Source organism: Puma concolor, chromosome A3 (genome assembly GCF_028749965.1).
Source record: "Puma concolor isolate L17-30 chromosome A3, mPumCon1.1.hap2, whole genome shotgun sequence".
Lineage (NCBI taxonomy): Eukaryota > Metazoa > Chordata > Mammalia > Carnivora > Felidae > Puma > Puma concolor.
In genome coordinates, this window is record NC_141669.1 from 18,996,833 (window position 1) to 19,022,704 (window position 25,872).

A 25,872-nucleotide genomic window follows, 5' to 3' on the forward strand; every position below is an offset into this window, starting at 1 on the left:
GCTGGATGCAGAAGCTCCAAAGGTTCAAGGACACGGAGTCCCCACAGAGGCCGCTGGAGGTGGCCATGCAGCCAGACTTGATGCCCTCGCACAGACCCAAGCTGTGCCCACTGCTGGAAAGCCCCAGCCCCCGCAGGGACTTCGGGCCTGTCAGCTCATCTTCTCAGACTCACCCCACCTGACTGGCCTCCAGGGCCCTCACGTGATCTTCCCACCTGGTCAGCCTCTACATGGTCTCAGTTCTACCGCCCACCCTCTGCTCGGCCCCTCGGAGCCCCCACCTCAGCTCTTCCTGCCTGCAGGCCTACCCTCTCGAGGCCACTCTCCACTCTGCTGTCAAAGTAAATTTTCTAAGGCACCGTGTGACCAGGCCCTCCCTTAGTCGAAATCCTTCAATGGTCCTCATTTCTCACAAAGCTTCCTCACCTGTCACTCAAGGCTGCTGACCCCTCCAGCCTCTCCCACCCTCCCACCCTACAGGCCTGCTCCTTAGGGCCCCTGCCCAACAACACACTCACTTCAGCTTCTGCACGTTACTCACAATGCCCCACCCCTCTTCAGACCTGCCTTTAGCAGGTTCCTCCTCCAGAAAACTTTCCCAGAACACCCACACCACATGGAACCCCAAGGGTCAAGTGGCAGCCTAGCGCTGACATGACTGTTCTCTCCTATGACTCACTCTTCTTCCCAAGCAGGGGACTCCAGGGCCAGGGTCTAGGCCAGAGCCCAGCCAGGTGGGGGCCCAGCAGCAAACAGTCCCCTGAGTGGAAGAACAGGTACAGAAGTCACATCTAACTCCACCCAAGGTGTGGCTCTGGTCAGCCCCAGCTCCTGGCCACCTCCTCCCTCAGCCAACACTGGCCTCTCTCTCTTCTGATTCCCAAAGGTGCTCGCACCTGGGCCGAGGCAGCTTGTCCTCCTTGGGGAAAGTGAGGTGTGACCCCATCAGGGTTGCCCAGGGCCATCCCCGGAACCCCCTGCAGCTGCCACACAGAAACCAGAGAGCCCTCCTAAGGAAGTACAGGAGACAGTAATGCAAGTGCCCTTCAGAGTTCCAGAAAAGTGCAACATGCCATCCCAGCAAGAGCTAGTTCTCACAGCCAAAAAGGGGAGAGGGGCTCAGGTAACTGGTGTCCTCCCAGCCCCCAGCCCACGGGAATCCAGCTCCTCCTCTGGAGACGGGAGGCAGTTGGGGACAGATCAGGTGTCCAGCCAGCCTCTGACCTGGTCAGTAAGGGGAGAAGCCCAAGCTCTGAATGTTCCATTCATCCAGGAGACCCTCCTGAGCAGACTCCAACTATAGCCAAGCCCCCAGACAGGCAGGCAGCGCCTGCGCACATGTGCCCAGCTCCCCTCTGCTTTTGCCAGGGGGCCGCTTCCCCGCCCTGCTAAGGTCTATTTGGGGCTTGGCTTGGAGCCCTCATAGCACCGGGGCAGGAAGAATAAGAATGTATAATCCCCCTCCCAGGATGAGGTCACTGACCTACAAGGACTTGGCCTTACTATTCGGGAGGAGAAATCCCCCCCTGCCCTGCCCCCACTGACCCTTGCCCTGGGAAGGAGCTCCAAAAAACAAAAGCAACCCCCCAGCGCAAGAGGAACAAGGGAAGAGAAATGATGAGTCAGGAGGCCTGAGGCTCTGAATAGCCATTTGCTGGGAGCTTTGGGACCTAGTGCAGCAGCCAAATGCGTGACTGAGGACACCTCTGCAGGACTGACCAGCCCTCGTGAGTCAGCTAAACCATGCCTGCCTTTGAGAAGGGGGAGACAAGCAGGTCACCAAACATCCTCCAGAACCAGTGCTCCACCAGGCAAGGCTTGTGGTCTTTCTTGTTCGTCAATGTATCCCCAGTGCCTGGCACACTGTATGTGCTCAATAAATACTGGCTGAACGTATGAGTGAATGAATGAATGGGTGAATGACTATAGCTGTAAGTACTCAATGCTGCCCACGGTACTGAAGTGTAAACCACACAGTGTTATGGGGCATAGAACAGGGAGTGCGGGAATCCAAGGAGATGAGACATCTTGAGCAAGGACATAGAAGCGGCTACACAGTTAGGACATCTTTAGGCAAAAGCCATCCCTCAGAAAGCGGTCTACTATCAGCTTCTATGATTTTGTATAACTTCATTCACATGTTCAGCCCTTTGTCACATTCTCTCTTGTCCAGACACTTTTGCAGGGCTTAATCTTATTATCTTCTTGCTGCCCACTGAGGGCAGGTAACTCATTTTTTGATGGATCCTCATGCTATGCAGGGCCATGTCATGCTCCTGGGCAATGAGCAGGATTCCCCTTTCTCCTGAGAGGTTTTTGTGATCTCAGGAGCTTTAGCCATATAAGCCCTTGGCCATTTGTGGCCTTGGCAATTTCTAGGGTTGCCCAGGATAGTACAACCACTGGTCTGTAGCCATTGAGTTCACCAGCCCCACCTGGGGTCTGAGCCCCTCCTGCCTTCCCTCCCTTCCTGAAAGCCTGAGGTCCTCTCACCATCTCAAGACCAGAGCCCAGGCCCCAAGCTGGCTCCAGACCCTGGGCTTTGCCTTGGCTCCTTCCACCCTGCTGGGGCCTCACCCCAGCTCATCTCTGCCAGCCAGCCCTCCAGCTTGCCTTCTGAGCCAGTTCTACCCAGCCCCAACTTGCTGGTATCTCCTTCCTCTGTCTACATCATGATCCTTTATGATGCTCCTTGGACCCTGGGCTTCACCTTCCCAAGTGACCTCAAACTCTTCTAGGCTCCTGGGCCTGCTCTGCCTTGAGGAAGGGTGCTAGGACAAGTAGGAAGCACCAAACTACGGTGGTTTAAAACTATAAAAGCAGTGCTTTGAATTAAGCAGAGCTTGATTCAAGCCTTGCTGCCTCCACTCTGGCCAGGGACAAGTTACTCTCCCCAAACCTCATTTTCTTCATCTGTAAAATGGGGACCTTCTGTCCTAGGGTTGCCTCAGGGATAAAATGAGATAATGGAATCGGTGGGTATCAGAGGGGGAGGCAGGATGCACGCACCCAGGGTGGGGCTTTACAAAGTGCCGGTGCTTCCTCCTCTTCCTTCTCCTCCCGCCACCCACTCTCCCAACAGAGGGAGACAGGGGAGGGGCCCCTGGGCTGCCACGACAGGTATGGTGTCAGAAAGACGGCTAAGGGTGGCTGATGTAATTAAAGTGCCCCTTGGCCCAGCACCTGGCACGTGGGAAGCAACGCAGAAAGGCGCCAGTTTCTTCTGTCCATTGGGTTTTAACGCTGGGTTTCTACTCCTCGCCGGCCTTCAAGCCCAGCCCACACCCCAAACTGGGCGGGTGACTCCGGCTCCGGCTGACTGCCTGGGAGGGCCGGGGCGCTCGGCCCCGGAGAGTCCCCGCCCCCAGTGACGTGTAGGGCCCGCCCCCCGCGCGGCGGCACGTGCCGCGGGGAGGGGAGGGGCCGCCGGAGGTTCCCGGGCGCGCGGCGGTGGTGGCGCGTCTGCGAGCGCGTATTTGCATATGCGCAGGTTGGATATTTATAACTTCTCTAGAGCCAGTTCCAAGTTATTGATGTCTTAAAGTGACTTTAATCTGAGCCTTCTTTTCTTCAAATGGGCTTTTGATTTCCGGAGTGATATTATACATGGCTGTAAGCTATTGACTGAGCGATCGCCCTTGTGTTCTCAATGTGCTGATGCTGAAAATCTGCGATATAAATAAACTTCCTCTGGTAGAATCATTATAAAGCACAAGCAGCAGAAATTTATGGAAAGAACAGATTAAATGCTTAGACTTAAATTCTTCAGTGTGCTGCTTGCCCTAAACTGCTGTGTCTGGAGTTTGGGCTGCTGATTCAGGTGGAAAAAATCAAACGGACACATCGCTTGTCGGTGCATTTTTACTATGATCTATTGTGTTGCCAAAAGAGAAACCTCAAAAGCTGCCATTGATAATCCTGGTTAAAACTTGGAGCATAAATTATTAAGACATGTAGTTTCTTTTCGGAGTGGTTGGGGACTGGGGCGTGCAGCACAGTAAAGAAATATAACATCAATATGTGCTTATGCATTGTAATGTGGGACATTTTTATGCCCTTAATAAAACATTCCGCCTACAACTATGTTTATGAAAGCAACAGATAGGAAGATCCATAATGCCACTTAATAGAGTTAATCACCTCCCACCGGAATGGTTTAAAAGGCTTTTTATTGCATGTTGAAAAGCTCTGACCATAATTAATACTCTACACACTGTCAGGTGCCAATCAGAAGGCTGGAAGCAGCAGAGGGAACTTTCTAGCACTCTGGGGCTGGGAGGGTTCTCAGGACTTGGTCCAGTTGTCTGAGCTCCAGGGTTTTAAATCAGGAATCTAGCCTTTGCATCAAACATTGGGCTCTGTCTGGGCTTTTAGGTTCTAAATGTTAAGCTCTGGGCTCTAGATGTAAATTCTGAGTTTGTTCTGGGCTCTAGATCTAAGCTCTGGATTGATTCTAGGCTCTCAAATCTAGGCTCTGGGTTGCGAACCCCGGGGCCACAGGTCCTGAGTGAGTTAGTCCCACAGTACATCTATACCCAGAGCCAGGAGAGGGGGCAGGGCTGCTTCCTAACAATGTTGGTTGGTTTAGTTTGCTGTCAGCTTGGCGGATCCAGCTGACCACAGAAATTTATCCTGTATACTTTCCTTTCACCTCTGACCTTTCCAGCCATTTTTCGTCAAAGAGGAGGGAAGCCTCAGAATGCCCATGGCTAGGCTTCCCTAGGGTCAGCATGTGGACAAAGGCTGGTCCCTCCAGACAACAGCCTGACATGGAACAGACCCAGACTCAGTGGCCAGGCCCACAGCCAACCAGCCACAGAGTCTCCAGGGCTAATCACTCCCCCTTTCCTCCAAAGGAGAAGTCTTTATCTCCTTTGTCCCTTATCACACAGCCGCTGAGTGACTGGAGCCACAGGGAATCTCCCAAACAGCCTGGAAAAGCTGAGGAGGTGAAGGGTCAGATTGAAATAATTAAAGAATAAAATCACCCTTTAGAAGCTCAATTCAAGCCTGCAAGAGTGAAGCAGGCAGCAGGGAGATAGTGCTCTCCAGGGGCTGGGCCTCTGTCACATGCCCCGGCGGCAATTCTGGGGAGGCTGGTAGCTGAGCTGGAGCCAGCTTGTACTCTGGCGGAGATTTTTCTGAGTGTGAAAGCTCTTTTTCCTCTTGGAAAGTTGGGCCAACAAGAACTAAGAATGACCCCTGAGGGCGCTGAGTGGGGAGGGTGGGTGGCCAGTGAGACCAAGCCCTCTATCCCAATACGTGGTGGTGGACTTCTCTCCACTAAACCAGATTCCAGGACTCATTAGGGCTTGGATGGGTGGGTTGTCACCAGTGGCTCAAAGCTTTTTGTACTTGATGGAGAGGTTGCTGTAACAGCTTTGTTTAGATGGAATCATACCTGAACTGACTCCCAGCACCCAACCAGAATACCAGTCACTGGGTTTCCTTAATGATCTGAAAGGATTGATACCCCTCTGCCACGTTCTTACCACCAGCACCAGCCAAAGAGAGATCTGTGCTCAACTGAATAGGCCTTTCAACTAGGAGACATTTCCCAATGTGGGCTGCACACTGGTTCCATGGGGGACGGTGTCTACAGCTGCCCTCCCAGAGGCGAGCTCCCTCAGGAGGACAGGCCACGCCTTCCCCACCTCACACTGTACTAAGGACAGCTGTATGTTGTGGAGGAAATGTTCGTTCGTTCGGTCAGCCAACAGAAATGTACCAAGCACCTACCATGTGTAACTGCTAAAACTCTCTACCCTCCTAGAGCTCACACTCTGGCTCCCCAAAGCCTCCCAAATGGTCTGGCCTCTACCTTCTGGATGCAGCAACTACAGAAAGGGGAAACTGAGTGTGACCTTTGCGGGGCTGACCACAGCAGACTGAGCCAGGATCCCCAGTGCCAGGGCCGGGTTCCCAGATGTATCTTCACATCCCAGCCCCCCTTGGGGAATTCCTTCCACCCCATGCAGCCACCGGAGGTGTATGCTCAGTCCAGGAGGACACCGTGGGGAACATTAAGGTTTCAGCTCCTCTTGGTGCTTCTCAGGGAGCAGAGGCAGAGGCCAGAGATTTGCAGGACTGGCTCATCCTTGAGGCAATGAAGCCAGGGTGTCCTGAAGTTCCAGAGGCCATGACTGTTCCACAGAGGCCTGGAGAAGAGGTTGCAAACTAGGGCTGGGGCAGTTAGCGTTTTTGAGGGAACGTGGGTGTTCATGCCAAGCTCTATCTTGACTAGGCAAGTTTTCTTCTGAGGTCCCGCGTCTCCCACTGGGTTTATGTAAATGAGCCATAGGACCCACTCAGGCGAACAGCACACACCACGCACCCTGTCTGAGTGGGGGTGATTGCCCAGCCACGTGCCAGCCTACCCATCCTGGCCCAGAACTGAAGGCAGCCCAGCTAGGCCCTCGGAGATCAGAGCTGTCCTCCAGCAGCTATCAGGCCCCTGGCAAGCCCCTACTCTCTCTGCCCACAGGCCTGGTGGCCTTGAAGCACCCACTGGGCAGCTGCTCCTGGCCCCTCCCTGGCCTGTGGACTTGAGTCCTGAGCCCTGAGTGCATAGGCAAGGGGGTTTGGGTGCACAGAGCTGGGCTCAGTGCGCGGCTCCCTGAGGGACTTTTGGGATGAGTTTGCTAATAGAGATGTCTGTTCTGGGAGGTCGTGATATCACCTGTCATTAACCTGGGCATCCTGCCCAGGGTTCTCACCAAGAAATCGTAGGCAGCTGCTTCCAGGCTCGTGAGTGATTTGCAAGGACCACAAGCATATTTGCATAAACATATGTATGGAGTGTGTATTTATTTGCATTCATTTGCATAAATTGCTGGCTCTTTGAGCTGTTGTTCCTTAATTTTATTTTATTTTTTTCAGTAAATTTATTTGAGCTCTGAGCACAGATCTGGACACTTTAGGAATGAGAACAAAAAGGCAAAAAACAACAGCACTGGGGCATAAGACGAGAAATTCTCAAACTTAGCTGCACATTAAAATTTTCTAGGGAGGTTTTAGAAATCCTGGTGACTAGATTGTCCCCCATAGTGTTGGATATAACCTCTGAGGATGGGGCAGAAATATAAGGTATTTTTAAAATATACGTTTTTTTAAGTTTATTTATTTATTTTGAGAGAGAGAGGGTGGGGGGCGGGGGCAGAGAGAGAGGGAGAGAGAGAGAGAATCCCAAGCACGCTTTCCACTATCAGTGCAGAGCCCACTGCGGGGCTGAAACCCGTGAACCTCAAGATCATGACCTGAGCCAAAATCAAGAGTCAGATGCTTAACCAACTGAGCCACCCAGGCAACCCGCATATAAGGGTTTCTTTTGAATGCTTAGGGTGAGTACACAGGTTGGGAACTGATGCCTTAGGACAGGGCCCGTGTCAGATCAAAGCAGCCTCAACCTCCAGCTGGAGACACTGGGCATCTCGCTCACCTCCCACATATACTAACACCTTAAGTGCGGTGAGGCGTGTGATGTGCCAGGGAGGCAAAACAGGCTTCCAGTAAAATGTCTCTGTGCCCTTCTTCGTCAACACCATCCCTGTACTATGTCACCCCATGCAGAACTAGAGCATCTGGAGACCTGACTGCTCCTCCTGGCCCGGCCTCCCGGGTCACCCTGGACTCCACCTGGAGCTCTGGCCAGCCCCTAGGAGACGTGAGTGCTTCAAGGGGTACCCAGGGTCTGTTCTGTCTGAGGCACAGGGTTCTCTGTCCTTCCAATGACTTCCAGAGGCCTGGAAAGTAAGCACTTATGAGAGGGAGGCCATGTGTTCTGGAGCAAGCCCGCCAGGCCCCATCCACGTCCCTCCCTTCCTCTCTCAGGGTTGGGGAGAAGGCCAAGTCCTAGGGTTTGCAGGCCTTCCCCTCCCTGATGGGCGCTGCCTGAGCAAAGAGAAATGCTAGAGGTGTGGAAATGCCTAACGTCCTTCAGTGTGGTTGCCCCCCAGGGTCCTGCCACTCTCCAGCCTCTCGCTGTCCCTGCTTCATGCCATCACTCCACCCGTCCACCCATCCCAGCACCCTCTTGAGTCTCCGGTCCCTGCATCTGTGACTTTGCTTCTGCCATCGCTCTGGGGACAGCCCTTCCTCCACAGCTGTTGGCTCAAATCCTGTCCATTCAGGACCCAGCTCAGTGCCTCGTGTTCCACAGCACCTTCTCCCATCCAGCAACTATTCATTCATTCCCTCCATCGCTATGCCAAGCACTGGGGTACAGAGACCAGCCAGATCCAGGCTCTGCATTTGAGAGCTTTTCTGAGCAGTGATCAAAGTCCACTGTGTTCCGCTCCCCAGTGCCTCTCAGGGAAATGAGAAGCCCTGTCTCCTGCTGCTGTAGAGATGTACCCCATTAATATGTACTGCTCGGGGTAGACGATATAGGCCTGCTAACAGGAGACAGGCACAGCCACATCTTGGCCTGCAGAGGTGAGCAAGGAGGGAGTGTTGGTTTCACAACCTCAGGGGGCAGGTGGGAACAGAGGGAGCAACTTCTGATGGCAGTCAGGGTGGCCCAGCCCAGTCCTCTCCTAGATCCACCTTTGCTGGAACACATGGGGTCATTCCTGGAGCCTCTGGGAGCCCTGTGGTTTGGTTTGCAGACCTTTCCCAACCCCAGGTCAGCTGTGCTGGGGAAAGCCTTCCCACCTGCCCCAGGCCCTGGTTGCAGTCCCCTGGGGTCTGTAGCTACCCACCCGGACCCTCTCATTCCATTGAGATTCTCACCTCCACCCACAAGAGGCAATACTCACCCCAAGTGGGAGCCAGAGTGGCCACCACAGTAGACTTGTAGAAGCTGCAGGGAGCCTGGAGATGGCTTCTGTTCCTAAAAGGAGCTGTGGCACCCAACGGATCCCACTATTTACCACCAAGACAGAGTTGGGCAGGAGGGCCACAGCGCACAGGTACAGGGACAGCTCCTGAGTCAAGCCCAGCATTGCTTTCTCCAGCCCTGGGTCTGGAGCTGGAGGCTGGAGGCTGGAGCTGGAGCCAAGGAGGACTCTCCTCCAGATTTTGTGCCATCACAGAGGACTGTAGACCCACCTGGTGGCATCTGCGGGCCACCCCAGGACTGGTTCCGTGGGCACCCAAGGCTGCACAAGGCTCTGGGAATCAGGGAGGTGAAAGGTGGCATCTCTACCACCCCAGAGCTCTCAGTCTAACTGGAGACAGGATTCACAGGCAAGGATCACAGACCTAGGATGGAGGGATTAGCAGGGGAGAGGCCTGAGCTGGCAAACAGGAGATGAAGTTGAAGGGGCATGGGTAGGAAGGATGTCAGAGGCCACCTGTTGACCCTTCCAGGAACCTCCTGGGACCAGGCCTGGGGTACCTCCTCCACAAGCTGGTGGGTGCCAAGGACATTGCCGGTCAGTATGGCAGGCAGGTGTGCAGGCCACCATGACGGGTAGATGGGGTTACCAGCAGTGGACCAGGGGCTGGCTCCTCCCCAGTGGTCATGGTTTCTTGGCAGGTGGCCAAAGACACCTAGGCTGGCTTTAAGGCAGACCTGACTCTCCGACCCAGTGCCAGGGCCTGAAGCTGGCACCTGGTCCCCTGGAGGACAAACCCCACTTTCTTCTTTTTTTGCTTATTTTCTAATTTTCCTACAATGGTCATGGTGATTGCTTGTATTAAAGACCATTAGCAATATGAAAAACTGCAATGACTCCTAGGCTCTCACCTCTCCTGAAATGACAGGAAGCAATGTGTTGCCCCAGACCTGACACTGGCCAGGCCCGGCAGGAGGGGTGAGCACAGATGGAGACCCTGGGGCAAACAGCCATGGAGGGACACCCCTTCCCAGAGACTGGAGGGCACAAGTGTGGTCCCTATGCCCTACAAACACACACACGCAGGGCTGCACACGCTCCTCCCCCACGTCCTCACCCCAGGGACTCTCTGGCTATGAACTCCCTTCTCCTGTGATGTGTTCTAAGTGCTCTGAGTTGCCATTAGCCCCTGGCATCTGGGGTTTCCGTTTCATTTCCCTCTTTACCTGGGTAACCGAACTGATTGTACTCCAGCTCTGGTTCACTAATTCTTGCAAATCCTTTAAAACTATTGATTTATTTGCTGGGACTATACTCTCAGGATCCTTGGGAAACACTGGCTTTTGCTAAAGCAGGTCGAGGAGGGCTGTGTTTCCCCTACTTCTTGTATCTCTCTCCTGCCTGCCCCCCACCTCCTCCCCCCAGTACCTCCTGCCACCCCTTCTCTTTGCCATCCTGTCCCTTCCTGGGGCAGGTGGCTGACTTTACCAAAGCCCTAGCTGACTGGACCTTTCAGGGATTAAGTCTTTAGGACGCTCGCAACAAAGCAAGGTTCTGTGGAACAATGCCCATGAGAACTGAGGCTTCGAGGTTGTGTCTTGTTGCTGGGATCTCGCCCTTTATTTGAGATACCATTTCCTCCTCTGGGTTCCTGTTGCTCTTCTATTTTCCTGGGTCTGCAGTGATGGGTGCAGAAGCTCTGGGGTCCCTCACTCGGGCTCTTCCTCTGCGCTATCCACACAGACAGCTATCTCACCCAGGCTTTGCAGGAACCCGGTGGAAGGCAGCTCAGCCAGGGCCTCTGGATGGAAAGGGTATGGGGATGGTCATGATGGCCAGTCGAGGGGAAAAAGCCCAGCCCCTCTGGAAATCCCGGGCAGTGAGGGAGCAAAGCAGGGCTCCCTATGGGCCTCCCCTGCCACGGCCACCCACGGCCACCCACTGGCCAGGAAAGGAAGGTAGCGAGCACTCTCCACTTTCACCCCAGATGAAGAAACCAGATAAGCGTGATGACGAATTTTCAGGCTCTGCACCTAGAGCCCCATCTTCTCCACCTGGGGGGCTGGGCTGTGTTGGAGGGTGTGGTGGTGACTGCCGGTTCCCTGACTGCCTTAGCTGAGCTCTGTCTTCTAGGCAGAGATACCTAGAGTTTATACCTGTCCGAGGGCACACACAGCACGGCTCCATTCAGCATACATCTTTATTCAATTCTCTGGCAGGGGCCAGCCACAGATTCGCATATGTATTTGGAAATCTGACGTCTTGCCCCTAAAATAGTGAGTGGTAAAATAGAAAGCTATAAAATGGTAACAGCCAAGGATAGACCACAGGCTGGTTAGTGGCTTCTCATCGGAGAAGGGCCTCTGTACTCACAGCCTGCGAGGCAAAGCCTGGGGACCCATCAGTTTGAGGGGCACTTCCACGATGCTGCAGGGGAGAGAGGCAGCAACCAGCACCTGTTTTCTGAATGCCTTGCCCTGGGCCAAGTGGGAGGCCGGCTGCCGGGGGTGAGGGTGGGGGGCTCAAGACAGACACAGTGCTCAGAAAATCCTTCCCTCCACCCCAGCCCTACGTGGACTCTCAAAGACCTCCCCATTGGAGCTCAGAGCCCCTTCCACGGTTTTCCAGGCCAAAGGCCAGGCCTCACCCTCACTGCTCACCTGCCTGACCCCAGCAGCGCCTGGGGACAGGGTCTCGCTTTCTCCAGATGTTTGCTCTCCATCCATCCCACCTCTTTATACTCCAGGTGAACTGGGTGACTTTTCTGAATTTTTCTCCCAGGCCTGCAATCTATAGCCTGTCATGGGGACCTCTGCCTGCCCTCCAGCCTCAGCTCTGCACCCCCACCCCCCCCGGGCTCCATCTGTACCTTACTGCCCATCACCTCTGGAGTGTGCTGATGTGCAACTTGGGCCTCTGCACAGGCAGACTGCTAACAAAAATGCCCTCCTGTCCACCTTTAACAAGTCCCACTCACGTCCCAAGACCAAGCCAAGTCCCCTATCCCTGCGGGCCTTCCCTCCTCCACTCCCACCCTGTGCTCCCCCAGTGCTCCAAGCAGGCTTTGCTACAAGGAGTGTCTGTCACCCTGCGTATGACACAATGTAACACAGATGCATTCCCTGTCTGTACTACCAGGGTGGTGAGACACCAAACACACACTACAGCTCTGAGAATTAAACAGAACAGGCATTAATCTGAGGCTGGGAATTGGGGCAGCAGCGGAAGATCCATCCCGGGATCAGGATGCTTGGGACCCTGCACTGGCAGTCTCCCTCCCCCGGGGGACTCAAGCACCACTGCGCCGTCGGCCCCGCCAGTTCACCACAGCCACCATAGTCATCCCGGCTGGCTCTGCATGCCACACTGGAATGTCACAGTCCAGGCGTGAGCATCGGACGGGCCGAGCCCAGGTCTCATGTCTACATGCCAGCTGCCAGGAAGCTGCCTCTGCTGGACTCATGCACAGGACCCGGTTCCCCGCACATCTTGGGTTCTCCCCAACAGAAGGGGGTTCCCGTGCCAAGCAGCCAAAATGACCTCTGTCTACTGAAGCATCTACCTCCCCCATCAGACTGTGAGCAACTTGAGGATGGAAGCTGGTCTTCTATTCATAGTCCGGGTCCTGACACATAGTAGGTAAATGTAAATGTGTATTAGACTATGAACTAGTAAATTAAGACGAATACCCCTTGTCACGTGCATTTAGTTCTCCACCGGTGACAAAGCTAGTGGTCACCCAACACCCCCTGCACTTCCTGGTCATCTCACTCAGCACCCCCCCCCACCAAGGCCCCTCATCTCTCCCTCCTCAGAAGACCTTCAGCACCACCACTGACCATTTATATAGCACCTGTGTCCCCACTGAGCTGCACTGTCCTCTGGGACAGGGACTGTCACACTCATCTATTGCCCCACTCCTCTTTAGCTCCCTCCTCCACCCCAGCTCCTGGCCCAGTGCCCTGTACCTTGTAAATTCAGAAAAGGGGCATCAGGATGGGTTGGAACGGCAGAAAGGAAGGGCCTGATGATGTAGAAAGGCCAGGGGTGGGGGCAGAGTGTGGGGGTGTGGGGGTGGGATCATTGGTGGTTGACTCTGAGCAGAATTTTTTGAGTGTAAGAGACAAACCTGTCTCACCCTATCTCATAAATTTCATGAATGGCCCCCAGTCTCCTGTGGGTTAAATACCACAATGGGTTTGTTTCTTTCACCATCTACTCCTGCCTCTTATACCACACACACACACACACACACACACACACACACCACACACACACACACTCATATTTGTACATACATGCTCATACACAACCACATGTTCACACATACTATATGTTCGTGTCCACATGCTTACATATATCACACACTCAGACACACACATACATGTGCATATGGTTCACACCTTGCCCCTCCAACCCACCTGGTGGGCTGCTACACATCTTCCCGGTGTTTTCTTAAAGACCACCCCCCACACCCAAGCCTCCCTGAGTTCCACCGAGCCAGCCAACAGTCCTTCCTCTGAGCTTCCTCTACCCGGTGCTTGCCCCACACTTGGCATCACAGTCATTTAGTGCATGCCCTGTTAAAGCTTCTCTGGTCTGTGATCATTTCCATTCACACGTGTCCCTGGGACCCCACCCCCAGCCCCATGCCCAGTCCACCTGTTGAATGAGTAAACGAGTGGGTCAGACAGACACAATGTGTCTGAAGCCCCCAGAGTCTGCCTATGAAAAGGGATGTCCATGCCTCAGCCTTATTCAGCTATGGACTTAATTGCCTGCTCCAGAGCACCCCCAACCTCTCTAGCGCCCTCTCCACTTTGTGCCCTGACCCCTGGACACCTGGAGCTCTCCGAGGTGCTGAACATGGTTCTCTCACTTGGCCCAACTATCTGTCCTGGCCTCTGGATTCTAGTCCTTCTAGCCAAGAGCCACCCCGACCTTCCATAAATCTACCCTCGAATGGAAAAGAAGCAAAGTCTCTATGCTATAGGCAGAACACTATTTCACAAAGGCCCAGCACATTATGAGAGCACAAAGGGAGGGGTAAGCTCCCCTTCCCCATCCCAGACAACAGATTCAACTCTCTCCCTGGGGCCAGACACAAGTCTCATCCTCACCTGGTCCTGAGAACCAAGGCCTCTCAGGGCACCCACCTCCCTGGTGCCAACTTCTAGCCGCTGGAGGGGGCTCTGGCTTCACAGAGGGACTGTATGGCCACCTTCCCTTCAAGCCTCTGACCTCCTGGCTTTTCTTTGCCCATCTGCTATGGCTTCCCTGGCATTTGCAAACCCCACCTTCAGGCTTCTATTCCCCACAAAGCTCTTCAGGGTCCTGACTTGACTTGCCTGGGTGCTTAATTAACTGCACATTCCCCCATCCTGGCTCCAGTACATCTGCCTAGAGTCCCGGCTCCTGCAGGGCCTTCTGAACATCGGTCTTGACCTCATTTCTTACCTGACTCTCCTAAGCTCTGGACTTCCCGTGGGGTCTCTCAGCCCTGACCCTCTATGACATGTTCATCATGTTCAGAGTATTCCCATCATCCCCTAGGCCTTCATCCTCAAAGCAGGAGCCAGGTGAAAGCTACCTTTCTGGAGGCAGGAAGGACTAATGCCTGCCAGTGTCCACCTGACTAGGGCACTTCCTCCAACTGCAGCCTCGGGGTTTGCCCACTGACCCCTGCTCAGCCAGGGGTTGGTCCTCACCTGTGCAGTTTTATGAGGTTTTTTGTGTTTTTTTTTTTCATTTTAAGGAGAAAAACTTAAATGACTTTTATAACATCTTGGAGGGCCTGAGGATGCTCCAACTGGAAGGTAACTCTCAGTTCTGCCCAACAAATGCATATCAAGCACCCTCTAGTTCATAGCCCTGGGGCAGGGGCTGTAGGGACGGAAAGGCCCCTCAGTGCCAAATTTCACTGCTTGAGAAATAGGTCTTGTCTCCCAGCATTGGACAACTTGGAAAAGGCAGGCTGGTGAGAGGCAGTGACTGTTCTTAGGACTTTATCCCTTTCTGGTAAATGGCAGGAATTTCCATTTGGACAACAAGATAACCAGAAGGTCTCCTCACTATAACTCTAGGTCAGGCAAGAAGTCTGAGCCTTTCACACCTCTCTTGTCTAGAAGGCCCCATTTCCAGGGAGGGCTTGCCTATATGTAAGGCTGTTAGGCCCTGGGCTGGGGCTGGTGTGACTCCTTAGTAAAGGAACGTCCCTCCAACTCGGGTCGGGTGTGTGGTTTGCAGGTGGTTTTCTCCCGTCCAAGAAGCTGGAGCCCAGCTGGCCCTCAAGGTCGATTCTGAGCTGTTCTTTAGAAAAGGAGATGTGTATATGTGATCAGTCAGGGAATGAGGGAGGAAGAAGGACAGCATTCAGCTTGGGAGCCTGTCAGCAACAGGTTTGCTCTGTTTGTGTAAAGCCACCACTTGTCCCCATAGTATCTGCACATGCTGGGCTCCTTCACTCCTGGATGAATTATCCTCTGGGCATGCATGGCACAATCTTTGCTGGGCTTTCTCAGTATATTTCACAACTGCTCTGAGTTTATAATTTTTTTAAGTCCTTTATCAAATATGTGTCATAAATACCATTGGAATCAGGAGCATTTATCACATAGCTGGGTTCTTTCTTGAGCTCTGAAAAAAATTATTTGACTGTACAACCTTTCACGGGGCTCTGATTTAATGGACTTCTCTGCTGCAAAGCCACTGAAATGCGTTGCCTTTTAATATTTGACACCTCTTTCTCTTTATTACCACCTCAGACAGCCCTTCTAGTCCAGCTGGAATGAGCCTATTAGTCTCTGACAAATAACTCGTGTATTTGATGAAAAATATGCAGAAGCTTGGCTGCAATGTCTTCTCCAGGCTTGGTTCTGTTTGCAGCCTCCCTCTTCTCTAAACAAAGCATCGGGGCCAGGCTGACCCTCCCCAGTGTCCCCTTTCTCTTGGATGCCACTTGCTGCCAGGTCCACAGAGTCAGTTTATCCCACCACTTATAACGGGCTTTGAGGTGGGGTATTTAGAGATGTCCATCACTGAGTGTTAAGAATTAGCCTCACAGCGGCACTGTTCATAGTAACCAAAAGGTGGGAGCCATCCACGTGTCTACTGACAAATGAACAGATAAGCAAACTGTGGTACATACACATAACGGAATTGCATTCAGCTTTCAAAAGGAAGGAAATTCTGACACATGCTACAACGTGGATGAACCTTGAGGGTATTATATGAAGTTAAATAAGCTAGCCACAAAAGGGCAAATACTGCATGATTCCCTTCATATGAGGTACCTAGAGTAGTCAAATTCGTAGAGACAGAAAGTATCATGGTCACTGCCAAGAGCCGGGGAAGAGGCGCATGGGAAGTGGTTACTGAATGGGTACAGAGTTTCAGTTTTGCAAGATGAAGCATTCTAGAGATTGACTGCACAGCACCATAAACGTGCTTAACACTACCGACCTGTACACTTAAAATAGTTACAATGGTAAATTTTACTGCAATTAAAAAAAAAAAAAAAGAATTAGCTTCAAATTCCACCAGTAGAGGAGAAACTGACACAGAAGTTTTATGAGCACTTGAGTTCCATCATTTATTCATGCTTTCTGGATCAGTTGGCTCTTGCTGTGTAACAAACACTTCTAAGATTTAGTGGCTTAAAACAACAACCATTGATTTAGATTATGATCCTGGTCTGCAGTTTGGGCTGGGCTCAGCTGATCTAGGTGAGGCTCAGCCGATTTTGGTGGGAGCTGGCCGGTGTGAATGGCTCCTCTCTGCTCCACATGGCCTTTTATCCTCCAAAAGACTCACTCAGGCTTGTTCATGTGGTAGTGGCAGGGGTCCCAAGTGAGTGAGCAAAAGCAAGCAAAGTTTTTGAGGCTCTGGTTCACACTCACATAATGTCCTTGCAACCACATTCTCTGGTCAAAGCAAGTCACAAGGCCCAAAAAAATTCAGAGGGTGGGGAGACGAACTCCACCCCTTGATGGGAGGGGAGGCAAAGAATTTTTGCCATCTACCACACAAGCTGTATGGTTGTGCCATGGCCCCATGATAAATGTTGAAGATAAACATATAAATAAGTTACAGTCTAGTGCGGGAGACATACACGTAAATGAATAATTACAATGTACAATGTGCTCTAAAGAAGTAAGCACAGGATGCTTTGGGAGCATGGAGGAGGGCGGAGGGCAGCGGCATGTGGGAGAAGGAGGGGAAAGAGGCAGACACCTGGGACACAGTAACACCTTAACTGGTATTGCAGGTCAAAGTGATCATTAGCCAGAAGAAGGGAGGAAGAGAGATTGAGGCGGAGGGCCCCGAGAAGGGTGAAGGCTGGCAGGGGACATGCCTGGGGTACAAGGGAGCTTCAGTGAGGAGTAGAAGAGGCGGGCCATGTCACAGATGGCCTTGAAGACTTTATTGAAGCTGGATGGATGGCCAGGTTGCTGAGTGGAGGGGGCTTAGGGCCGGCAACAGCCAAGACATCCTCGGGGGCTGCTGCCCTAACCCAGGTGAAAGAGGGTGGTGGCTCAGACACCCAGGTGTTCCTGAGGCCAGGAGAGAATCAACAGCAGAGATTTCTAGGCAGTGAAAGAGTCAGGGTGGAGAAGAGAGGAATCAGCAGGGAGATTCAGTGTCCCCTGGGCCTGTGCTTTATGCCCAGCAATCTGAAAAGCCAGGAGTTCCCCACTGAGGGGCCAAGGCCAAGGGCACAGCACAGCCACTATGTGGCCAGGCAAGGGCATGGGGTCCTGCAGGCACAGCTGGGGCATCCCACCCAAAACCCAGGAGACCAGAAAAGAGTTCGCTGTTATCAGCCAACAAGGAAGGACCTGAGGTCAAGGCTTCCCTTCCTCCACAAGCTTGAGGCAGCCAGATTCTGCAGGGTGCTGGGGTGCTGCAAGGTCTACCCCGAAGGCCCAGCCCCTGCCAGGCTCTGCCCCAGTGCCCACAAACTGTCCAAACTGGGCACAGCGTTGCTGGTCGGAAAGCTTCCCCAGGACCCCACATTCTTCCAAGACCCTCGTACATTAAGTGGTTGTCCTTGGCCGAGACACGGGGTAGGCGGGAAGGCAGCTTGTGCCTGGAGCCGGTGCTGGCTTCCTCCCATGGATCCTGGGTCATGATGTCCTGAAACATCCTCTCTCTGGCTGGGCACTCAGCCGGCAGCAATAAGCACACACTGCCTGATCAATACTTTGAACGCACTTGGGGGCCCGCTGTGAAAGGGAATCCCCTGGTGAGCACTTTCATAAATTGAAAAATTTTTCTGAAACTGAGTAATCCTGCCCAGCTATTAAATCCAGATTTCCGCAAAGTGAGAGTAGAAAGTGCTTACATTTCGATGGTGACCTGGATCTCTGAGCACCTCCCAGATCCGTCCAGGATTCCCGGAGGTGGCAGGCGGTACCTGCCAGCACTGGGGCTGCACTCTGGGGCTGCACTCGTAATCTTTGCTGGGACCTTGGTTTGAAGTCAGAGCTTTCAAAACCAATCAGAATGCTCCGGGCCCAGGAGGCGTGGTATTTTGTAACCACTGTGTTTTCCTGGCCCCCTGGGCATGGTTAACTCAGCAGGCGCATGGCTGCATCCATCACTCACAGCAGTGTGACAACCAACGGGGAGGCAAGAGCAGGTGCTTCTAGGTGCTTGAGGGAACTGAGCACCTAAAGCTGGGGCAATGTGCCCAGGGTCACACAGCCAATTAGTGACAAAGCTGGAATGAGAGCCAGGACCCAGAACTCCAGCCCAGAACTCTCTAACCCCCACACGACTTCACTCAAAAAGGTGATGTCACCCACCAGGCTCATGTTTCAGGAATGAATTCAGTTGGTGGCTCTTCTTGGAGCCGATGTGTGAACATGGCAAGCAGTTCAGCCTCAGGCCCGCCCGACCCTGCAGGTTCTCCCCATCGTGTCCTTGAGCGAGCAACAAGCTGGGGCTGCGGGTCCCACAGCCTTGCCGCCTGCACCTCTCCCAGATGTGTCCCACAGGCCCTCACCCCAACCCCAAACTGAAGTCACCATGCCCTCCCTTCCTGGTGTCCCTCCAGAAGCCTGGAAGTGGCCCTCGTGCTGGCTGCCTCCCTTCCCCTCCAGCACTGAACCCCCCCCCCCCGCCCCCCCAGGTTTCACAGCCTAAATATTTGTCTTTCTTTGTCCTTCTGTCCCCATTGTAGTTCAGGCTTTTGTCACTTCTCACTTAGATCATGGAGTGATCACCACCATCAGCAAAAACATCATGCCTGCCTCCCCTTGGGCATTTACTATGTGCCAGGCCCACAGCTAACAGCTTACCATGGACTAGCTCATTTAACCTTCAACAAAGGTAGAAACTGAGGTTTCAGACACGTTCCCAGGGTCATACAGCTGATAGGAGGCAGAGTTCAGGTTCTCCCCGGGGCCTGGCTGAGGCTTCCCCTCGCCCCCACCTGCCTCTGGGCGTCCACCGGTACTCCCTGTCCCGCCTCTAACACGGCTGCCAGAACGATTTGTCTGGCACCCAGGGTCTAAGCCCGTCCCTCCCCTGAACAGAATCCCATGGCTCCCTGGTGCCCACGAGACTGAGCTGCCGCCCTCTCACAAGGTTCTTGAGGTCTGACCCCACCTGCCGACCTGTCACGTCCCTTTGTTCCCAATCTGCCCACAGGTGCCCTGCACACCCTCCACCTAGTGCTTCGGGCCCTGCTGGTCTCCCTTGTCCAGGTCTGAGCACACCCACGGGAGCCTTCCAGAGGCCCCAGCCAGAGGGCCCACACACACCCATGCAGGTACCCTGCAGCTCCGCCTGATGTGGGGTTGGTGGTGGTCAGTGAGTCGGCATTGCCCGCACAACTTAGACCCCCTTTCTCACTGTCTGCCTTGGTCTTCAGCAGAACCAGAGCCCGGTACGTGCTCACAAAGAAGGGCCTACCTGACACCAAGGCCCACAAGCCCCTGAGCTCAAGCTCAGGGATTTTCACCAGGCTCTGGAAAAGAGTGGGAGCCTCTGTCCCCATTTTGCAGATGTGGAGACAGAGGCTTGTCCAAGGACATACAGGTGTCAGGGACAGAGCTGGGCTCGGGAGCACATCTTGACAGACAGCCAATGCTGGCCCATGTGGACAGAAATGACTGGTCAGTCTGCAGCAGGGCATTTTGGAAAGTAATTCCAGAACACCAGCCAGGGTGCAGCATAGACCTGGAGGGCTCAGGGTGATGGTAGGGGACTTGGAATCAGGGCTCAGTTCTGCAGACCACCCTCTTGTATTCATCTGCCAAAGAACATAACCCTTCCTGACAACAGTCTATGTCATTCTGGCCCAGAATCTGGGCCTCTGATGTCCGGCAACCAGCAGCTAGAGGGTCCAGGGGGCAGGCAGGCAAGGCAAGGCCAGTGGGAGTGTTGATCGTCTGAAGGCCCTAACTTTTGCAAGGGAAAGAGTTTCTCTAAACTAATCAGGGTAGCCATCGGGCTCTCTTCCTTACCCTGCTGAGCCTTGAGGTGGGTCTAGGAGACATCCCCAGGTTTGGAGCCCACAGGCCCGGGACACTCTCTGAACCAACCCCAGGTGGCCAAGACACCAGGCAAAGGTAGGTGTGCGTCAGGGCGGGAAGGCCCCAGAGGCCACTTTGGGACCTGCTGGGGCTGTTGTAAGCCAGGCTCCCCGACGCCGAAGCCCCAGCTGAGGGTGGGCACCCTGAGAGAACAGCCCAGGAAACGGGAGGAGGCGCACACAGGTCCTACCTCTTGCCGGCCTTCCCCAACAGTTCCGGAAGTGTGCAATGGAAGGAAGTGCTCTCCAGGCCCCCATTCCACCCCTCCCTTCTTGGGGCCCCTCTCTAAGAAGCTCACCCCATGCCTTGACTTGAGCGTTTAACATAAAGGATGCTGTTTTTGCAGGTTTTGTGGTTTTTATTCCTTTGAACCATATCCAGCCCATCTTACATCACAATGCCATGCTTTACTTGGTATCAGATACATCAGCACTCATTGGCATTTGGAGAACTCGTTCTGTAGTTTTATAACAGTTTTTAGTTGTCTGTGATAATGTATTCTCTGTTTCCAATTGTCAGTATGGGAATCTTTTCCCCCAGCCTTTCAATTTCTGGGTTTGATTTTTTTTTTTTTTCTGTATTGTATTGTTTCGGTTTGTTTTTATTTATTTCTTTGTTTTCTTTCCTTCTTTTTTTTTTTTCCTTTGCTTTTGAAAGTTGTTGTTCCTTTGGTTATGTAGCCCCTCCCAATTGCTGCTTGTTTACGCATCGTTTGTGACTTCTTTTGACTGTCAGTGTTGAGCCAGTCTTGCCAAGAAACAGTATCAAGTATTTTCCTATTTCTCTACTTCTTGAAAGAAAAAATTTTAATTAAAAAAAAAAAACTCTTAATGGGAACCTGGCCCTGTCTGTCTTCTCTGTTCTGCAGAAATGTTGAAGGAATTGAACCAGCAGCGCAGAGCGAAAGCGTTTACAGACCTGAAAATTGTTGTTGAAGGCAGAGAGTTTGAAGTCCACCAAAATGTTCTAGCTTCCTGCAGCTTGTATTTCAAGGACCTGATTCAAAGGTTTGCCTTCCTTCCAGCTGTGGTCGGGTCTGTTCCTTTGTAGGACGCTTTTGTGTCGCTTTTCTCCTCCCCTCTCTTGCAGGTTCCTGAAGCGTGACTCCCTGTCACAGAGCCAGTAGCCATCTCTCCCCCTCCTCCCCCTCCTCCCGAGTGCCCTCTCACACACAGCCTCAGAGCAGCCACTGCCCCCGGCCTGCCCCACGCAGCTTTGCTGGTCACCCGGGGGCCACTGTCAGCAGTAGACGACACCCCAGCCCTGCCCCGAGGATCCCGAGTTCTCAGTGGCTCACAAGCCCTCCCTGAGATTAGGAGGACTGTAGACTCCACGTAGGCTCCACTTTAAGGGACCACTGCACACTGTCCCCACTGGTCGAGCACGGGGTCCCAGGCACCGTCATCACTGCTGTCGATAGTGAACTTAACGCCAGGAAAGCACATCGACCAGACCGTCCCCCGCTGAGGAGCACAAGGTGCCGTTTTCCACAGCTCGAGTCGGGGAGAAGAGACTTGTAGCCAAATCCTCATTCACGCTGCATGCCTTGATACTTGTACACTGAGCCTAAACCGGCGTTGTCTGAGCACAGACCACGTGTGTCCTAAACACGGTCTCTCTCAGCCTTTGCTCCCCTGCCCTCTGCCCTCTGCCCTCTGCCCCGGCTCTTTCTACCTGAATGAGTTTTAATGGTGCATGAGCATCTTTTTTTTTTTTTTTCTTCCATTTTGTTGATTTTTTTAATTTGTCTGCTTCATACCCTCGCAAACGAGTCAGGGGCCACCTTCTAGCTCCTTAGTGAGGGAGAGCAGCCGAGGGGGCCGGCCCAGGGTAACGCTCCTGTCTCTCTCACCCATCAGCAGATTAATGCCGCTGCTCATTTTGCCTTGCAGCCTCTCCGGGGCGGACGCTGAGCCGGGACTGGGCTCAGAGTGAGAGGACAGGACCTCTGCTTGCTTCCCAATGCTGTGTTTGGACTTGCCAACTAACCCCAGAGTGACTGTGTTTTGTTTCAGGATGGCACACTGGCTGGCACCTCCTTTCCAATCTGTTGTGTCCTTTCACTTAGAGCTGAGCTGCCCGGCGTGCAAGCCCCGCCCAGCCACACTGGCCCCAGCCATGCAGGACGGGGCAGGCTCTTTGTGACTTCCAGTCTCATGGACAGCTTGGGTCTCCCGCCCCCGGTGCTTGGGTTCTCGCTATCCAAGCACAGGGGTCAGGGGCATGAGCTCTGGGGTAAAGGGGCACGTTCAGTGGCTTCTTCAGGCCAAGGGAGGTCTTTGTGCTGCCATTCTTGGCAAATTCTGGTACTGGCAGTGACCAGCATCCTAGGGCCTTGGTCCCTGCTACAGACCAGCTGGAGAGCACAGAGCGGGCAGGATGCAGGGGCAGGTTGGTACTAAGCGATGGCCCAGCCCTGGGCTAGAATGATGCGGGCAAGAGGAGCGCAAGAGCCATTTGAATGTCTTCAGAGACCTTACATGCAAAGCCAAACTTGTACACAGCTGAGAAGAGGACACCACTAGGTGGGAACCCAAAGTAGTGAAGCCTTCTTAGGCCAAAAAGAAAGAGGAAGAACATTCCAGGCAAGGGGTGGTTTGCTTGGAATGGTCTGGAATACAAGGAATGTTCTAGAGTGTTCTAGAATGCTCCAGACAGGGGATGGGTTCCTGAAATGAAAAGCTGGGACAGAGACTGTCATGAGCAGTGTGGAGGGGAATATAGCCTTCGCAGAGATGGGCGTGAGCTGGGGTGAGATAGGCAGGCAAGCCCTGACCCCTGGGGCTAGGGCCCTGGGCTTGGTCTGAGGATGTGGGGGTCATCAGGAGCAGGGGATGCTCACTTGAAGATGAAAGAACTGTGGGATGTGCCTCGGTGACCCTAAGCGGAACTGATGGGTGCTAGAGCCAAGAGGCAGTCACTGGAAGGGAGAGGGCACCCCACTGGGAGCTAGGAGACCTGGGTTGTACACCTGACTCTGCCACTTGTCCTATGACCCCAGGCAGGTCACGTCCTCTCTCTCGGGCCTCGAGATTTCTCATCTGTAAAACAGGAGGTTGGTTCAAATGACATCCAGGTTTCCTTCCAGCTCTGACATCCCAAGGTGGCGGTAAGGGGGTGGGCATGGCCGGGCCTGCAAAGGCTTCCCGTGTGCAAGCCCTAGGACGTGAGAATGGTGAGATCACAGGGTGGAAGGTGGGTCCATGGACCAATGTCAGGGCAGAGCTGAGGGGGTGATGAAGGACGTCCAAGTAGACGCATCTGGTAGGCAGCCACAGAGAAGGGTCTGAATCCAGACAGGTTGAGGCCCGGGGAGACTCCTTCGGCATACAGGAGGGCACTCAGGGAGGAGGGAAGGCCGAAGCCAAGCCCAGAGACCCCCTGTGGTTGAAGGTCACAATGCTAATTTGCAGCCATTTCAACCTTTTACTTCCCTCAACTTGACCTTGGTGCACATCACCATTTCTGCCCATGGCTGCAAAAAGAGTCCTCTTGTGGGGAGGAAAACGGACTCGCTACGGAAAGACGATTTCCTTTCTGGCCATGTAAAATTCTGGAGAAGCTCACGCTCTCGCGGTCAGGGGACGGTTGACGTCACCAGGCCATTTCAGTCTGTGACCCTGGAGACTTGGTGTATATCAGCCGGGACGGCTCAGCGAGAGAAATGGGGCCCTGCCCACTGAGCCCGAAGCAGGTGCTTCCCTCTCGGGCGTCTGCACTACAGAAACAGAGGGAGTGGGCACAGTCTGTTTGTGGAACGTGGTGTCCCGGTCCTTACCTTCATGAGGGTCTCAGTGAGCACTGTCAGGGGCGGGTGGCTGTCCCAGGACCCGCAGACCCAGAGGCTCAGGCTGGACTCCTTTCCACCTCCGTCCTGGGGCCAGTAATGCATTCACCACTCCAGCCCCAGCAAGGACACCATCCCAGCCCCCAGCCTCGACTCTGGTGTGGACAGCCTCACCCTGGGCCACAGGACAGACCTTAGGGAAACCAAGTCATTCGGTACTTTTCCCTCAGCTAACAAGCAGGAGCCCTTCCTGGGTGCCAGGTCTGGCCGGAAACGCTAGATGAGATGAGTCTCTGCCTCGAGGAGGCCCACAGCCTGCCGGGGGGAGCCTGCAAAGAAGTGTGAACGGGAGAGCAGACTGAGCACACAAATGGGGTTTAGCGGCTCACAGGCAAAGCACCTAACTGTGGTAGAAGAGGTGTTCAGGGACAGCCCCCAGGGAGTGGTGGCATCTGGTGTGGGTTTTAAACAAAGAAGGGAATTGGCCGGGCTGGTGAGTAGGACAGAGCCACTGCTGGCAGAGGAGGGAGAGAGTGAGGCCGGTGCTGGAGGTGGAGCCGGCTCGCAAGGCTTTGCGGGGCCACGGTCAGATCTGTGTTTCATAAGGATAACAATCGGTGAGCGGGAGAGCAGGATCTCAGTGTCCTCTCCTGACCAGCTCAGCTGCCCGTGAGCCCCGGGGCCAGGCAGATGTCCTGCCCGGAGCCCCCGTTCTCCAGGCCCCAGGCCGACTCCCCACCTTTGTCCATGTGTTCTTTCCTCACATGTGCACGTACCTTTAGTGTGGCTGCAACGGCTTCTTTCCACTAGTCTTCCCTGACTGAGATTCAAACTCCTGTCTTTTTCCTCTGATGAGGACAAGACCCAGCCCAGAAGGAGACTTGTAGAAATGTCTAATGCCATCCTGAAAATCCTCCCACTAACCCTGAGAAGCAGGTGCCATTAGTATCCCCATTTTACAGATGAAGAAATTGAGGCCCAGAGAATTTTAAGTAAGCAAGCAGGTCCGGGATTGGAATCAAGGTCTGACTCCAAAGCTCATGCTTTTACCACCCGTTCGCTAACCTGGAGAAGAACAAAAATGTAGTCTTTATTTGTGCATGAAGTCTATAAGGAAAGAAAGTGAAACTTAGGGTTGACCGTGTAGTCAGATGGGCAAGGAAAAAGGATGGAGAGCCTGTGTGTGTGCATGTGTGTGTGTGCGCGCGTGTGTGTACACTTGTGTGTGTGCTAGAAACACTTGTAAACTGGACATCAGATCTGCCCAAGAGAAGACATAATCCCCACCTAAAACAGGTACCTAAGTTGCAGACACTTGCCCTCATCCAAGGGGAGGCCGTATCCTCTGGAGTGAGGAGCACCGGAGGAGACTCCGGGAGGCCATCGGGAAGCTCGGAGCAAAGCTTGTGCTGAGACCCCCAGGCCAGACTCGCCATCCCTTTTTTGCCCCATCTGAGTCCCTGCGACAATCAGGGGTGAAAACACGACAGGAAGGGGAGCTGCGGCTTTGCCTTTGGATAATGTGAGGGATAGAGTGCTGCGTGACCACCACTCCTCTCCTGCACCCAGGCTGGTGGGGGACCCCAGCAGGACTGAGTGGGCTGAGCCCCGGGTTTCAGGGACTTTGAGCCGACTAGAGCTAGCGGGGTTCTGTGGTGTGGTTGCAATCTCCCAAGTCCAGAGTCGCTTCTCAGCCCTGCTGAGCAAGACCTGGGTCTGCCCTGGACTTTTGGGGGAGCCTACAAAGAAGTCCCTTCACTTATCCCCA

At 53.7% G+C, this 25,872-nt stretch overlaps 1 protein-coding gene across 3 annotated transcripts in view; it reads left to right on the forward strand.

The window, feature by feature from the left end:
* Positions 1 to 25,872, forward strand: part of KLHL29 (kelch like family member 29) — a 312,994-nt gene that overhangs the window by 268,409 nt on the left and 18,713 nt on the right. For all 3 annotated transcript variants that reach the window (XM_086700103.1, XM_086700101.1, XM_086700102.1), the window contains one exon: positions 21,186 to 21,324. In XM_086700103.1, the coding sequence (XP_086556229.1) occupies positions 21,186 to 21,324 (139 nt within the window). The remainder of the gene's footprint in view (positions 1 to 21,185; positions 21,325 to 25,872) is intronic.